The 16,126-nt window shown below is 36.3% G+C and overlaps 2 protein-coding genes across 9 annotated transcripts in view; one reads left to right on the plus strand and one right to left on the minus strand.

Annotated features, from left to right (window-relative positions):
• Nucleotides 1-16,126, plus strand: part of Foxp2 (forkhead box P2) — a 559,890-nt gene that overhangs the window by 44,819 nt on the left and 498,945 nt on the right. The gene's annotated exons all lie outside the window — the stretch shown is intronic.
• Nucleotides 10,204-10,691, minus strand: LOC128098453 (mitochondrial import inner membrane translocase subunit Tim8 B-like). Its single transcript, XM_052719618.1, has one exon. It carries the CDS (start codon nucleotides 10,674-10,676, stop codon nucleotides 10,425-10,427), a length of 252 nt encoding a protein of 83 aa, XP_052575578.1. The 5' UTR covers nucleotides 10,677-10,691; the 3' UTR covers nucleotides 10,204-10,424.

Raw genomic sequence — 16,126 nt, forward strand, 5'->3', positions numbered from 1 at the left:
ATATTGAGATGTGCAATAGCACACACATACTCAGTATAATTTTATGTCTACGTATAAGTGAATATGCAGAGTTTTTCTGTGTGTGTATGACTGCCTAGTCATGGTGGGAATGCATGATTTCACCCTAACAGGGTCATTCATTTCACCTCAAATATTTTATACTCAGTATCAAACTCACCAAGCCCACATTAGTTGCAGTTACTGAATGTGTACATGCTACACAATTTTTTTCTCAAGATGCGAGCATCCATGGTGATAGGGAACTTAAGGAACTAATCCATAACAGATATTGTATGATGACTTTCATATTCATGAAATGCAAGAAACAGATTATAAAGCATCTTTACCCCAAAGGGATGGATTTTAGGATCTTACTTAGTGGCTAAATAACTAAACCTGTTTATAGTTGTGGCTAAAAGTGTCAATAATGACCTGAACAGTTCTTTTGGTGAACTTGTGCTTAAGCGAAATACCTGTGGGATTTTAGAAAAACATGAAAGCAATGTAAAGTACAAAAAGTCAGTATGAAGAAAACTATAATTACCACATGCAGGTTCCTAATGATCAACCAAACCAATCTCATCATTAGCCAATGACCTTTCCCTAGTATTCTGATTTATGAAGGGAAATAGCCTACTTTCAGGATTCTATGGATGTGGTGTAAATATTCAAGTGGTTCTGGGCTTAGGGAGGGGTACCATGACTGTTTAGGAAGCCATGAGAAGGAAGACATCATATATTTACTCCTCTCTGTATTGTCTTGAAATGCATGAGTAGAAATAGCTTCTTGATGTAGTATTGCAAATAGGTCATCAGCTACATCCACAGCCCTCTGCAAGTCTATTCATGTACCTAGTCATTTAGTGTGTTTGAGGAAGTTTTGTCATGTAATTGCTTGTAATTACAGCTTTACTGTGCATTTACTCAGGGAAGAGCACACCAATTGGTTATTCAATAATAAATAAATGTCAACCCTAAAAACAATCATACATATAACATTACACAAACTAAGTAGGTTGTATACAGGAATATATATGTATACACATATACATATATGCATGTGTGGTAGTTTGAATATAATTGTACCTCATAAGCTCATAGGGAGTGGCATTATTAGGAGGTGTGGCCTTGTTGGAGGAAGTGTGTCACTCTTTCAACAGGCTTTGAGCTCTCCTATGCTCAAGCTACAGCCAGTGTCTCAGTTCAAATCCTGTTGCCTGTAGGTCAAAATGTAGGATTCTCAGCTCCTTCTCCAACACTATTGTCTATCTGCACACTACCATGTCACACCATGAGGATAGTGGCCTAAAACTTTGAAACTGTAAGCCAGCCCCAATGAAATGTTTTTCCTCTGTAGAAGTTGCTATGATCACGGTGTCTCTTCACAGCAATAGAAAACCTAACTAAGACAATAATAAAATCAATATAAAAGAGGCCATGAATCTGAAACAGAGCAAGGAGGGCCTTTTATATGGGAGGTTTGGAGGGAGGAAAGAGGGGATAAATGTTGTAATTATATTATAATTTCAAAAATAAGAGAAATAATGAAACAAAACTTAAAATATTTGTTTCTCCTAACTCTTCTCCTTTAAAAAATATTTTAAATATATTTATTATTATTTATATATTATATTTAATATATTTATTTAATATTTTACATTAATTTTAAATTTATATTCAATATTAATATATTTACATATATATTTACATATATATATATAATCCCTGTGTATATGCCATATGTGTGAGTACCCTCAGTGGCCAAAAAAGGGCTTTGGAATCCAATGGAGCTGGAGTTACATGGGACTGTGAGCCATTGACATGGATGCTGGGAATTGAACGTCAGTCCTCTGGAACAGTCCGTAGCAAGTACTCTTAACTGCTGAGCCATTTCTCCAGCCCTCTACCCTTTTTCCTTCATTCATAGAGTAGTCCTTCTTTTCTTTACTTGCTATTACCACATCATCACCTATATTTGTGTATATAACACTGGGTAAATAAAACCTTGATGGAGAAATAACATGAGTGTATTTCTTAACAAATACCTTGTTGGTACCATAATGACAATAAGTAACCTTGTAGCTACTTTTGAAGATGGAAATTAACAATTGCTTGTAATTTTATTTTATTTTATTTCATTTTATTTTTACTCTTTATTCTTTGGGGGCCTGCCACCCAGTTCCCAAATAAATACATGGTGACTTATTCTTACTTATGAATGCCTGGTCTTAGCTTGGCTTGTTTCTAGCCAGCTTTTCTAACTTAAATTATTTCATTTCTCTTTAACTGCATTGTGCCTCTGGGCCATTTACCTTTTTTGTTCTATATATCTTTCTTTCCTTTTTACTTAGTTGGTGGTTGGGTGGTTGGTGGTTGGCCCTTGGCATCCTCTCTTTTTCTTGCTCCTTGCTCTTCTTTTTTAGCCTAGATTTCTCTTCCTATTTATTCTCTCTGCCTAGAAGCCCTGCATATCCCTCTCCTGTCTAGCTGTTGGCTGATCAGCTCTTTATTAGCCCAATCAGGTGTTTTAGGCAGGCAAAGTAACACAGCTTCACAGAGTTAAACAAATGCAACATAAAAGAATGCAACACATCTTTGCATCATTAAACAAATATTCCACAGCATAAACAAATGTAACACATCTTAAACTAATATTCCACCATAATAGCATTCAGAGGACCTGTGTGTATTTGAATGATTAGATTGTATTAACTTCATGAACAGAGACATCATTCAGTAGACGCTCTTATATTTAGTCTTCTCTAAGAATGTTAAACTGTAAGGATATTCCTATAATCATTTCTGTTCTGCCAGACCTCAGGAATTTCCTCTAACTTCTAATGGATGCTTTTCTCTCACTTTAGTTAGCTAAATCAACTGAGAAGGCATGATCCAATATTAGCACAAAGATTAAATTAAATATAGCAGACAACTGGATTTCAAATCCCCACTTCTTAATCTAATATAAACTACTATTGCAAAGACATTTATTAAACTTATTTCTCCCTTTAAAGAACTTTCCTCTTGTTAGACGGTCTCTTATACTACTCATATTTTAATGAATATTCTATTAGAAAATTTACTTAGAACTATGTTCTATTTAGTTCAGAAAATTTATTTCTCTTTCACAAGTTTGGATTCCAAATGTTCAAAAAGTTAAATCAAAGATTTCATGGAGATGCTCGACCACCATGTCATCCTCTATTCTTAGCTCTATCTCAGCACACAGTCTTTACACCAACCCAAGACTGTTGAGTGACTCAGTCCACTGCCCATTCACACAGTGCACAGACTACCAGGCTTAGTTGGGATAGCCCAAGTTGTACACCAGCTCAGCCATATAAATATAAATGTCACCACATATCACAGAGGCTTTTATTTACCACACATATGCTATTGCAGAGATCAAAAATGCAGAGGATAAGTGACTGTGGAGTGCAGAGCCCCAATTATTATATCTATGTTGCAATCTATATACATAAGTTTCTGGGAATATCTCAGAAGAGGGATAGAAATATTGTACAGGCCAGAGAGCTAAGAACTCTGCTTCTAGATAGTGTCTTCTAGACATGACAAGGGAGTTGAACCCATTAAATTGCAAAAACATAATTGCCTAAACAAAAACCACATAATCACAAAATTATATGATCACATAATGATAACACTAGTCAACGTGCCAGCATGAATAGTGGAAATTACACAAGGCCCCTCTCCTAGATGAAGAGCTACAGAAAATCAATTCAGCTGAGCTGAGAATCTGCATTTTCCAGAGAGGAGCCCCATAGGCTATCTAATCCCAAGTGATCATCCCTAAACATGTGTACAGATTAGCAGCACTAAATGAACTCAGTATATTCTCTCTCTCTCTCTCTCTCTCTCTCTCTCTCTCTCTCTCTCTCTCTCTCTCTCTTTTGAGTGTGTGTGTATGTGTGTGTGACAATAATAATTAAGAAAAGTCTTGAATGTGAGAGGGAGTAGAGGCAGACGTAGGAGGAGTTAGAAAGGAGAGAGGTGTAGTGGGGATGATGTAAGCATAGTGCTCATTTATGAAACTCTTAAAAGAAAGTAAAAATTGATTGTTAAATATATTTCATTTCTTAAGTCCAGTAGACCTGTGGATGCTTATTTTAATTTTGTATGAACATGAGTATGTAAATCATTTTGTGTAGTACTTTAAACAATTAGGTTTTTGAATAAACACTCACTGGAGTTGGAGAGCTCAGCGGTCTAGAGCCCAGACAGATCTTGGGAGGACCTAAGTTTGGGTCCCAGCTCCCAAGCCCGGTGGCTCACAGTGGGCTGTAACTCCAGGTCTAGGGAATCAGACTCCTCTAGTCTCTACAAGCAACCGCACTGAGTGCACAATTCCACAGGCAGATTTATATAATACATATAACTAAAAATAATTAATAAAACATTGTAATAAATTCCCATCGATGATGAAAATCTAGTTAAAAGTGATCTGAGGAGACACAGGGGTTTTGCCAAATAAATACATCATATTTTCAAGACACTCTGATGTTCTGAGCATAATCTCTAGTATATCTTCTTTCTTCACAGTTCTTTTACTCTTGAGGTCCCTCATATCATCTGCATTTTTAGTTAGGTCCCAAAGAAGCCTCATTTGTGCCTCCTTTGTTGTAAATACTTTCTATCTCTGGCTTCCAGAAGGCCTTCTTTTTTACTTGATTATGTTGAGGACATTACTAGTGTTGTATTTTCCTTTCTAGAGTGAGAAGAGAAAGATGGATGCACAATGTCAGAATTAGAGATCAAGGGGACCTGGACTCATCCTAGAATTTCTAACTAAGCCTTATAGGGGAGAAAAAAAAGACTTCTCAAAGTTTCTGCATACATTTAGGGAAAATCACAGAACAAAATTTAAGGGTTTTAGCTGTAATCCCTAGATTTGATTGTTGGTGAACTGGTTTGACATTATGTGGCGTTTGTAGCTTTCAGTTTGTGGAAACTTGGAGATACTATTCATACTGACGTGTCTATGCACCTCTCAGGATCACACATTGGTTACTGGATATGGTAGTGATATCACAGACAGACAATGAGTTAGCATCTGTTCAACCCTGAGTCAGTGACATATGGTGTGTCTTATTTTGACTAGTTAAGAACTTGAGATTTAAGAAAAATGTGATTTTTAGGAAATTGTGACAAAATTGCATTTTTAGTACTCGTATATTTGTGTTTGTGGGACTTTTTCAAATATGAATCCTTAATTTGAAATAGCTCCACATTATGTCATCTTACTTTTTCTGTTAAACTTTGGAAGAGACATGCTTCTTCCTCTTTTATTACAGAGTACCACTGTTACTCAGTCTGAACGTCATAATTCAATTGTACGCGTGCTTTGCTCCTTGTCTTTTAATAATTGCTTTATAAACCTTTGCTTTCCTTCCATCATTTAGAATTTCAGCTTTGCCACAGCAGGAGCTAGAATGCTCTTCTTTTTACGATACTTTGTAATTATCATACTTGTGAGCACATGCTAGATGCTTCTTAATTCTTTTACAATTTATTTTTTTATGCATGAGTGTGTTTGCACCCATGCCACAGTGTGAACATGGCGGTTGGAGGGCAATCCTTGGAGGTCAGGTCTCCCCGTTTATCATGTACTATCTCACGATTGAGTTCAAGTTGTTGGGCTTGGTGCTATGTACTTTATCCTTCTGAATGCTTCTGCCAGCCCCATATAATAAATAAAATCAATATTTTCTAGTCTTGAATTATATTTATTTTCTGTCTCATCAGTATGCAGGAAAAGAAAATAATTAAGAAAATTAATCAGGTACATTTATTAAAATTAAAGTTTTATATAGGGAGCTGGAGAGAGAAGGCTCAGTGGTTAAGAACACTGGTTTTTCTTCTAGACCAGGATCAATTCTCAGAACCTGTAAAATAATAGTTCACAACCATCTATGACTTCTAGTTCCAGAGGATCTGAAACCGTCTTCTGTCCTCTGAGGTCATTTCATGCACATAGTCCACAGGTGTGCATGCTGGCCAAACATCCATATACTTAAAATAATAACACTTTGAAACATATTTTAAAAAGTGAAAATTCTATATAGAATAGATGAATTGTAAGATGAATTGCTAAATGGTCTTATTAATAAAAGAAAAAAAAACAGAGCCAGTTATTGGGCTGAAAACCAAGAGATCAGAGGAATAGAACATACCACAGCCAACTTCACCTTACCAACTCCTCAGCCTCCAGAGAGAGCTACTTCCTGTATATTCATGGCTATATTCTTTTCTGTGCTCTGCCATCTTACTTCCTTTCTCTGCCCAGTTTCATTACTTCCTCTTCCTGACCAGCTCTTTCACTTCCTGTCTGTCTTCCAGACCTCTATAGTTAATTAGCACTGGGATTAAAGGCATGTGCCACCATGCCTGCCTCTGTTCCCAGTCTCTTGAATTCACAGAGACCCAGATGGATCTCTGCCTCCCGAATGCTAGGATTAAAGGCGTGTGCTACCACTGCCTAACCTCTATGTTTAATATAGTGGCTGGCTTTTTCCTCTGATTCCCAGATAAGCTTTATTGAGGTGCACAAATAAAATATTACCACAATATTTTCTATTAAAATGTTGACCAAAATATTTATTTACTGGGATCCCACCACATACTATTTTGTGTACATGTCAATGATGCTTGCTTTTCTTCAGAATATGTTTGAGGGTATTCTGTCACCAAGAGAATAGAATTAGAAAAGAAGGTTTTGGACAAACTGTTCACAGTGTTTTGTCTTCATAGAATGAAATGCGATTCTTTGATAAAAAATGATAGTTGATGATACCTACAGAAAAAAATAAACAGAACAAGAGAGTTTCAACTTCTGCTGAGATTTTAATCTTAATATTTTTGTGTCTGGTTTTTAATGGTTAAAGTGGGGATTTTTGTAAATCACATCATGGAAGTAAATGTACAAAAATCTTTTCAAAACTTGTGCACTATGAATACAAAAGTATCATAATAGGTATTTGAGAATCTTGGGGCATTATGAGTTTTTGAAAAAAAAAAAAAACCTGCTATTGAATTTCGTTTTCATTTACTTTTCAAAAGGGAAATGTTGGCATTGTTATGCTGGATTAATATAAGTTTTATTTCTGCTACATTTTATCACAGTGCATACTGAGCATAAATAAACTCTGGTATGCTAAACCTAATAGCAATTAGTCTGGAAGTGTTTGTGTTTCATCACTGTGAACTTCGCAGAAATGTTTCCATGACAACCTCCATGCTAGTTAAGACAACCAGAGGTGATCAACAGTTTATGTATTTTTTTCTCTTGTAAGAATGGAATTTGTGTTGACAGTTTTGGCCTTTAATAGCACTTTTGTTCCGTGTGAAAGTATTTGTTTACCAGATCATATGCTGTTAGCTGTCAGGATGAAGCAGAGTGACTGCTTTTGATAAAAGACTGCATTACAATTTTGAGGCTTTGGGTCTGAAGCTTTTTTACTCTAATTATCCTCATCAGTAATGAAGAGTCCATTTGCTTCAGTACTCCACAAATAACAGTTTGTTAAGACCAAGTGTAAAATCAAGGGGATCTTGATTTTGTTTGACCATCTAAAAATGGAAATTCTTTTAACTCCATCTCTTAAAGTTTCCCTTGTGTGCACATACTCATGTGTGTGCACATGTGTTAATTTTGAAAATAATATTTAAGTGACATCATTGCATGAGGTTATTAGGGCAGTGTTAATGATTTTTCTTACTCCATTCACGTCCCTCAGAACACTGGAACTACTTTACTAGCATCTGATAATAAATATGGACAAAAAAGAAATGCAAAAAGTGATAAAAAAATAGTACCTTCAAGCAAAAATTACTAAGATTCTATTGCTGGTCATGAACCTGAGAATCTTTATCTTTTTGTCTTTGTCTCTGTCTCCACTCACCTCGTTTGTGTGTGTGTGTGTGTGTGTGTGTGTGTGTGTATGTGTGTGTAATTACACAAATTCTTTAGTGTGATTGCCACGGCAATTGCGTATAGCTCAGAGGGTAGCCTCTGGTATTGGTTTTTGCATTCCACATTTTTTTGATACAGGATCTCAATCATATTCCCTGCTTTCTGTTTCTTCTTGTCCAGCTCTCCATTTTCCATGCCTCTTTTTCTGTGGTACATGCCATATGCCAGGCTAGCTTGCCCAAATGCCTTTGGTGATTTCCCTTCCTCTGCCCTCCATCTCCCTGTAGGAAGGAGTTCTCGAATAACAAACATGCAGTATACATATGGCTTTCATGGGAATTCTGAGGATTCAAACACAGGTCTTCATAATTATACTGCCAGTGCTTTCACCATTGAGCCATCTCCCAGCTCCTCCTTCTTTACTCTTCACTAGAGTTTACTTGATGTTGAAGACTTGTCTACTCTGACATTTTAAAAATAAACGTGTATATACATTTTTTAAATATTGAAATTATGAACATTCATTCTTTAGATATCTATGAATTTCTTGGGAAAGTGGAGGTATTTGTGCCCATCATTCACACAGGAATTTGTACTTATCTTCTCCTGTCATAGTCTCCATGGTCACATGCCAGCAGTACCAAATATCTGAGAAATGGAGCCTATTGAGGGAAAATGCTTATTAAATGTTTTATATTATTCATATGTGTAAAATAAGCTCTTTAGTTTCGAAAATGAAGTTTATTTTCTTGGTTTGTTAGGCTTGGATATATGTCTTCACAGAAAGGTCAAAAAACAGTTTCAAGCATTTTAACAGATTTCTAAATTGATACTCAATTATAAATTAACCAAAATTAACTTCCTCAAAGTTATTTCTTGAAGTAAAATGATATTTATTTAAACTAACACATACTTTATCCTAATTTTGTGCAAGCAACACAATGTTAAATTCCTCATTTTTCTTCAGCCTTTATCTTGAAAATATCATCATCAATCATCATCAACTGCCCAATCACATAACCTAGAAATTTGGGAATACCCTTGAATCTTTCTTCATTTATTCAATCTTTAATCTACTTGGTTCTTTTCAGGCACTGAATATGTAGCAGAAAAGAAAAGAAGGCACAGATTTTTTTTTTCCATTTGTAGCTATATTCAGATGCACAGAAGACAACAAAAAATCCAGTCCTTTAAAGATGCAGAATGTAAGATGGAGCTGAATTCTGTGAGGAAAAATGAAGGATAAAGAGAAATGATATCTGTGTATGTGTGTGTTTGGGGGATGGTCAGGAAATCCTCACTAAAATGGTAAAGTCTTTTGTCTTAGATCTCTTGACCATTTCTAGAAAAACTGAATTGGTGAATAATTGAATTTCTCTCAAACTTGTTCATCTTATGGCCTTACTCATTTCACAAAATGGAAATGATACCTTGCAGTGTCCAGGATAAGAAAACAAAAAACAAAAAAACAAAAACCAGATCCATTTTACTTTCCTAAACTGGTGAAGGGAAGAGGTATATGCATATTTTGAAAGGAAAGCATGATAACGATGAGGGAGCAGCTGTGTTTTAAAATAGTTGTGTTCTTGGCAAATTTTGAGCAAGAAAAAGCTGGTTATTATAGTTGCAGCAAACCAAAGGGGCACAGTATAGTAGGAGATAAGTCAAACTGTAAGATCTAGACAACTTCAGGCTAGGTTGTTGGAACATTCTGAGCAGAATGTGATTGCCACTCTTCTTATCTTTCTAGTCTTAAAAGATAACAGAGACAACTTATAAAGAAGGGTTACATGGGATTCCATTTGTAATGGTGTCATTTCATGATCAGTTAAACCTGTTGCATTGATAGAGACAGTACATCATGGGAGAAACTCATAGTGGAGGAGATCTGTCATTCCATGACCAGAAAGTGAAAACAAGAGAAAGAGGAAAGTGAAGTATGCCATTATCCCCTTCCAGGGCATGTCCTTCAAGGGCTTATAGAGCTTCAACTAGGCTCTGCCTCTTAAAGCTTCCATTATCTCCCAATACTACCAGGGGACAGAGACAATTTTTTTTCCCCGAGACAGGGTTTCTCCATGTAGTTTTGGTGCCTGTCCTGGATCTCACTCTGTAGACCAGACTGGCCTTGAACTCAAAGAGATCCACCTGTCTCTGCCTCCTGAGTGCTGGGATTAAAGGTACGTGCCACTGCCATCCGGTGACAAATATTTTAATACATAATCTTTAAGAGAACTTTATCGAGACTCTAGCAACTTTTTTTTTTTTTTTTTTTGGAGACTTCACATTTATTAACTGGTGTGATACAACCTGGAATTATTGAATTCCAATAAATAAAATTTCAATTTTGGACATTTGATCTGTTACTTTTTAGCACCAACAGATTTGGTAACTGTCTGATGCTAACCTGACACGTTGACAACTCTTTCTCCAGTGGCCATTCAATCTGCTTAGTAACAAGTCTTTTGGGTTTTCTGTCATTCTGAGGTTTGGTCTACTGCCCTCTTTTCTGTACGATCTGGGCAAACCGGCTGGTGATGGCAAGAGTAGTGTCAATGAAGCGGTCCACACAGCTAGAGAGGCAGTTTTCAGTGCGGGAGTCTAGCCGATTCCCTGGCTTCTCCACACATTTGTCCCAACATAGTTCCATGAAGTGATGCACCTGCGCAGTGAACTGCGCCTTCTGCTGCTCCGCAGCCACCAGACGCTGTAACTCCGCTTCACCTGCTTCCCCAAGCTCGGCCATTGTCAGCTTGAGTTACTCGGCTGCTGTGCCGAGACTCTAGCAACTCTTAATTCTACTACTGTGGTTACCATTTTGAAGACAACTTGAACATACAAAGGGATGAAGACTGTGGAGTGAACAGAATGTAATTAGGAATTTGTTGTAAGATCTAAATAAGAAATCATAGTACTTTGAACTAGTAACTGAGGCAATGAAAAATTATCAAATTGCAGATCTACTATGCGAACTGAGCCTGGGAGTTTATCTGACAGATGAATGTGGGATCTAGAACAGAAAGGGAGAGAGAGTTGATCCAGGATACATGGCATGAGAACTGACAGTATACCATTCTCCTTTTTTGGATGTGGGGAAAACAATAGAGTTTGGTTTTGGTGTGTCTAAGAGATTTATCCACAAAATTAGCTATAGATACCATATAAGTAGTTATTTGTGAGAAACTGGAGTTTGAAGCAGAGATGTGAGGTAAGGAGAAAAAAAAAATCCTTTTTTTTTTTTTTTTTTTTTTTTGTTGTTGTTTGTTTTTCTGTGTAGTTTTGGTGCCTGTTCTGGATCTCGCTCTGTAGACCAGGCTGGCCTCGAACTCACAGAGATCAATCTGGCTCTGCCTTCTGAGTGCTGGGATTAAAGGTGCGTGTCACTGCCACCTGGTGGAAAAAAAATTCTTTATCGTAATATACCACTAAAGGAAGGCCCTCAGAATGAAGCCCTGTGTAGACTGAGGCCCAGAGCATTCCACTGTAGAATAGGTAAACTTGGAAGAACCAGCTAAGGAGACAAAAATAAGGCAAGAGGATTATAACGAAAACTCAAAGATTATATATATTCTTTGAGGATCCATCTATATAAGATTTTTAAGAGGAAGATATTATAAATGATATGCAATGCCTATAAGTAAAGAAAAGAGAGATGGAAGTTCTCTTTCTAGAACTCTAGTGAGGCAGAGAGATTGGCATGGCCACAGAAGAGGATTAAAGTAGAAAGTTGGAGAAAAAACCGTGAGGTTGGGCATCCACAGCCCACCAACTCCGTAATCTCCCATTGTTCTCAATTTCATGCATTTGTTTGAATAAAAGTATGATTATTGTACCTTTTTTGATGGATCTTCTTGTATTTTTATTTTTCTATTTTTCATGCATTTTATGTGTACAAGTAGTCTGCTTGAAAGTATGTATGGTCAACAGGTATATTCCTGGTACTCAGAGACCAAAAGAAGGTAGGCCTCAGATCTCCTAGAACTGATGTTGCAAATGGTTGTAAACTGCCACGTGTGTGCTGGAAAGTGAATGTGGGTCCTCCACAGGATTAGCAAGTGCTCTTAACCACTGAACCAACTTTCCTGCATCATTCATAGATTCATTTTTTTCTACTTTTGTTATTACTAAATTTTTTTATTCATTTTACATATCAACCACAGATGCCCCTCTCTTTCCTCCTTCCATGTCCCAGCCTTCCTCCTCCAACCCACCCACCCCCATTCCCTGCTCAGACAAGGTAAGGCCTCCCATGGGGAGTCAGCAGAGCCTGGTACGTTCAGTTGAGGCAGGTCCAAGCCCCTCACTCACAAATCAAAAATGTCATCTCGCAAAATAATCTAGACCCCAAATCCCTACATCTCAGTGAATGTATTTATAGTTATACACATAGTTAGAAGTCATTAGATTTTAGACTTTCACCATGAAATAGTTTTTATGCATTTATTCACAACACACACAAACAGGAGAATTCATGACAGAGTTAAAGCTAGAGAAACAGTTACCTTTCAGCCTTGTCCATGCCTTAAGTGTCCAATCACCTGATACTTGATTTTTAAGTTTTTTTTGTTCCCCTATTTCTCACCAATTTAGTAGATATCTTTCCTTCAGTTTACCACAACATTATTCTGGAAATCTGACTTCTTATAACATAAATTTTATGCTTTATGGTTTAATATATCATAAGCATTTCCTGTTTAAAATAAATTTTAAGGATAATTTAATGATCATCAAATAAAGATTCATTTTGTGTAAACATTCACCACAGTTGACTGATTTTCTGAATACTATTAGATTACTTGCTTTCCTTTTTATGAATTTTTAGTAGTTCTTTGGCTGTTTCATATATGTTTTGATAATAATTACCTCCTCTCCCAACTCTTTGCAGATCCACAATCCATCCTTACCTAACCAATTTTGTGTCCTTTTTTAAAAATTCTTCTAGACCAATTGGTTTTGTCTAAATATTTTAGGATGTGTGGTCGTCTAACAAAGTGGTTGATTTATCAGGGACTAACTCTTATAAAAAAAAAAAAAGGTCTCTCTTTCCCAGTAGCAAGCAATTGCCAATAGCTTTATGGATAGGGGCTGTATGGTGTGCCTACCTTTCTTCTCCACTGTGGGATTTGGTCTGGCCTGGACTTGCACAGGTTTTTTCATTCTCTCCCAACCACTGTGAGCTCGTATGTGTAACTTCCTGCTGTGTCCAAAAATGATGTTTCCTGGTAGTCATCTACTTAGGCTGTCTTTTACACTCTCTGTGCCCTCCTCTGCCATGATCATTGAGTTTTTGGAGTGGGGTGCAGTGATATGTTCCTTTTATGGTGGAGAATTCTTTAGTCTCTTATTTTCTGTGCCTTGACCAGTTGTGGGTCCTATACTATCAGTGACAATCTTCTTTAAACAGACGCTTCTCAGATGAGGTAAGAGAGATATGCATTATCGATTGGTATAAGTTATTAAGAGTTAAATACTATGTCCATTTAGCAGCATAATAGCTGTAGCATCTCCCCTATGGCCTATGGCCTGTGTATCCATAGGTTCTTAGTCCAATAATAGTGCCAAGTATTGACTTCATTTTGTGTAGTGAGAATTAAGTCCAACCAGAATGTGGTTGGTTATTTCCATAATATTCATGGTACAATTGTACCAGTCAGCATGTCCTGCCAGGTCAGTCATTACTGTAGCTTGCAGGGTTCATAGCTTTGTAATTACTGATGTTTACTTTGCCCTCTGGTAGCTTGCATAGCATCTTCCCACACTAGGAAAACTGGGATGGAAGAGGGATGAAGCTTGAGAGTCTGTATTAGTTTGATTTTGCCATGGTCTATGTGATTTCATCAGCACTAGGGTCTTCCAGTCAAGTTCTGGAACCACAAACAATGACAATAGTCTACATGGCAGGAGGCTGTCTATTGAGCCAACAACTTCAAAAGAGATAACCCATTCCTGGCATGGGCTTTTGCTTACTTAGCCTCTGCTGTCTTGTAGGGACATTTCTTGTCTGGTTATAGAATAACTTCACAACTTTCCCTTCTTATTGTAATTAAGGCAAGTAGTCACAGAATTTGTGCATCATACCTCTGTGTGTGCTATATATTTTTTTAAATTAGGGTTTATTCATACTGGTAGAATTGTGTTAAGACCTGGGGCACATCTCCATGTTTCTCAAAGAGTTATTACCAATTTCTAGTCCCTCTACCATTACCAGATTGTAGTTTCTTGATTTTCAGTAGAATCAGATTTTAATTAATCATCCTGCTAATTTGATGACATAGGTGACAAACTCATATTTTCGTTCTGAGCTACACTGCCATATGTGTAAATTTTGACCAAACTTATCTTGTAGATAAAGGACAAATTGAAGACGGAAAGGGCAGGAAAAAATGAATGTGGAACCAGACTATCCAGCCTAAGGTGTGGTTTCCGATGCTGTCAGACATTCCATGTGTGCCTGGTGTTCCTTCTTTGTTAGAATGACAATATAGACTTGAGATGTATTTACTTATACTCAGCTTCTTTCACCCTTTCATTTTTTTTTAAAATGTAACATCTCATACTTATTTGTATGAAAACTACATAAGAAAATATATATAAATTCTAGACACATATAAAAGAGTATCTTTGAAATTTAGTATCAGTAAATGCAACAACCCAAGGAATGCTCAAAGAAGAATGTTATGCTTTCAATGTGTCTCTGATTTGGGGAAAAATAAAAGAAATCTTAGAAATGCTTTTTCCCTTATGCAGTGATTGTCTATATATTTGTGGTGTCATTTCTATCTAACATTGTAAAGCACATATGGGAATTCCCTCCCTGTGTTTGCACCTTGAGTCATGGGAAGAGAAATGTTCCTTCCTCTTCATTAAGGAAGTTTAGAGGTAATTATCATTTTATTTAAACATCTGTTGCACGCCTAAGACTTCCCATTCTTTTCAACATAAAAATGCAAATGAGATTCATCTATTAATGATATAAGACAATGCAGGGTTGGCATAAGAAATTGTTACATCAGGACTTGGTTGGAATGGTGGCCTTGGCCTTCTCTCATTATATCCATTACAGGTTAAATTTTCTGTGGCTGGGAAAATTAGCCAATGCACCACACAGCACCTTCTCATAGTACTACACCTGTCTTCCACAATAAAATATCCAGGTCAGAATTCTTAATTCATGAAATGTACTTTTTTGTTTGTAAATGAGGTTTATTTTAGTGCAGAGTAGAATTCTGGTTCTTGAAGTTTGTTCATACAAATGAAATAATTACACATGGTCTGAATTTTTACTTTCTGTTCCTTGTATTAAAAAAATTCATCTTTGGCAAGGGTTGAAAGAAAAATTTAAACTCATCTAAAAATTTGAAATCAGTAATTCTCAAAATTCAGAACATTTTTAATCCTGACCGGGTGCCCCAAGTTCAAAATTTCATATATGACCTCTCTTGACAGATCCTAGTGCAAATGCTGGTGTACAAAACATTGTCTCCAGGAATCTGAATGTACATTGACTGAGCAAAACTCGTTACAGCAAAAGTTTAAAAATAATTAGAAATGGCAGCAGTAGTAAACCCGACTCTTCATGCAGCCTAATTTGGCTAGTTTTCAATATAATGGGAGCAGCTAGAGATAATTTTATTTGGACACTGTATTTTAGTATCATAATACCAATAAAAATAGGGCTTTTAAATTGATATAATGTAGATCTTGTGGTTTTTTTTTTAGGATTTATACATAGATACCGTGTTAAAGATTCATAAAACTACCTGATTTTTCCTATACATGCTTAGGTACACAGGCCCTATTTGTAAATTTTAAATTACTGGTTTTAAAATATTTATCTGGGAAAGTGAATTTTATAAATTTATGTTTCATCATAGTTTATGAATATATATTGTAGAAGTAACACCAACTTGATTTATTTATTACTTTTAAAAAGCTTTATTTTTAATTATGTCCACTTGTGTGTATGTTTGTGTGTGTGTGTGTGTGTGTGTGTGTGTGTGTGTGTGTGTATGCATGTGAGTGCCTATGGAGCCCAGTGATGTCTGACTTGGGTACGAGAGACTAACCTCAGGTCCTCTGCAAGAATAGTATAAGAATAGTATGTACTCTTACCTACTAAATGATCTCTCCAGCCCCAATTTTATTACACTTATATAAAAATATATATTATGTGACATACATTTTCCTAACCTTCTC

This window comes from Peromyscus californicus, unplaced genomic scaffold (genome assembly GCF_007827085.1).
Source record: "Peromyscus californicus insignis strain IS unplaced genomic scaffold, ASM782708v3 Scaffold_6__1_contigs__length_162567912, whole genome shotgun sequence".
Taxonomy (NCBI): domain Eukaryota; kingdom Metazoa; phylum Chordata; class Mammalia; order Rodentia; family Cricetidae; genus Peromyscus; species Peromyscus californicus.

Excerpts from the sequence above, each read along its gene's own strand:
- LOC128098453 (XM_052719618.1), bottom strand. The coding sequence starts at position 10,676 with ATGGCCGAGCTTGGGGAAGCAGGTGAAGCGGAGTTACAGCGTCTGGTG.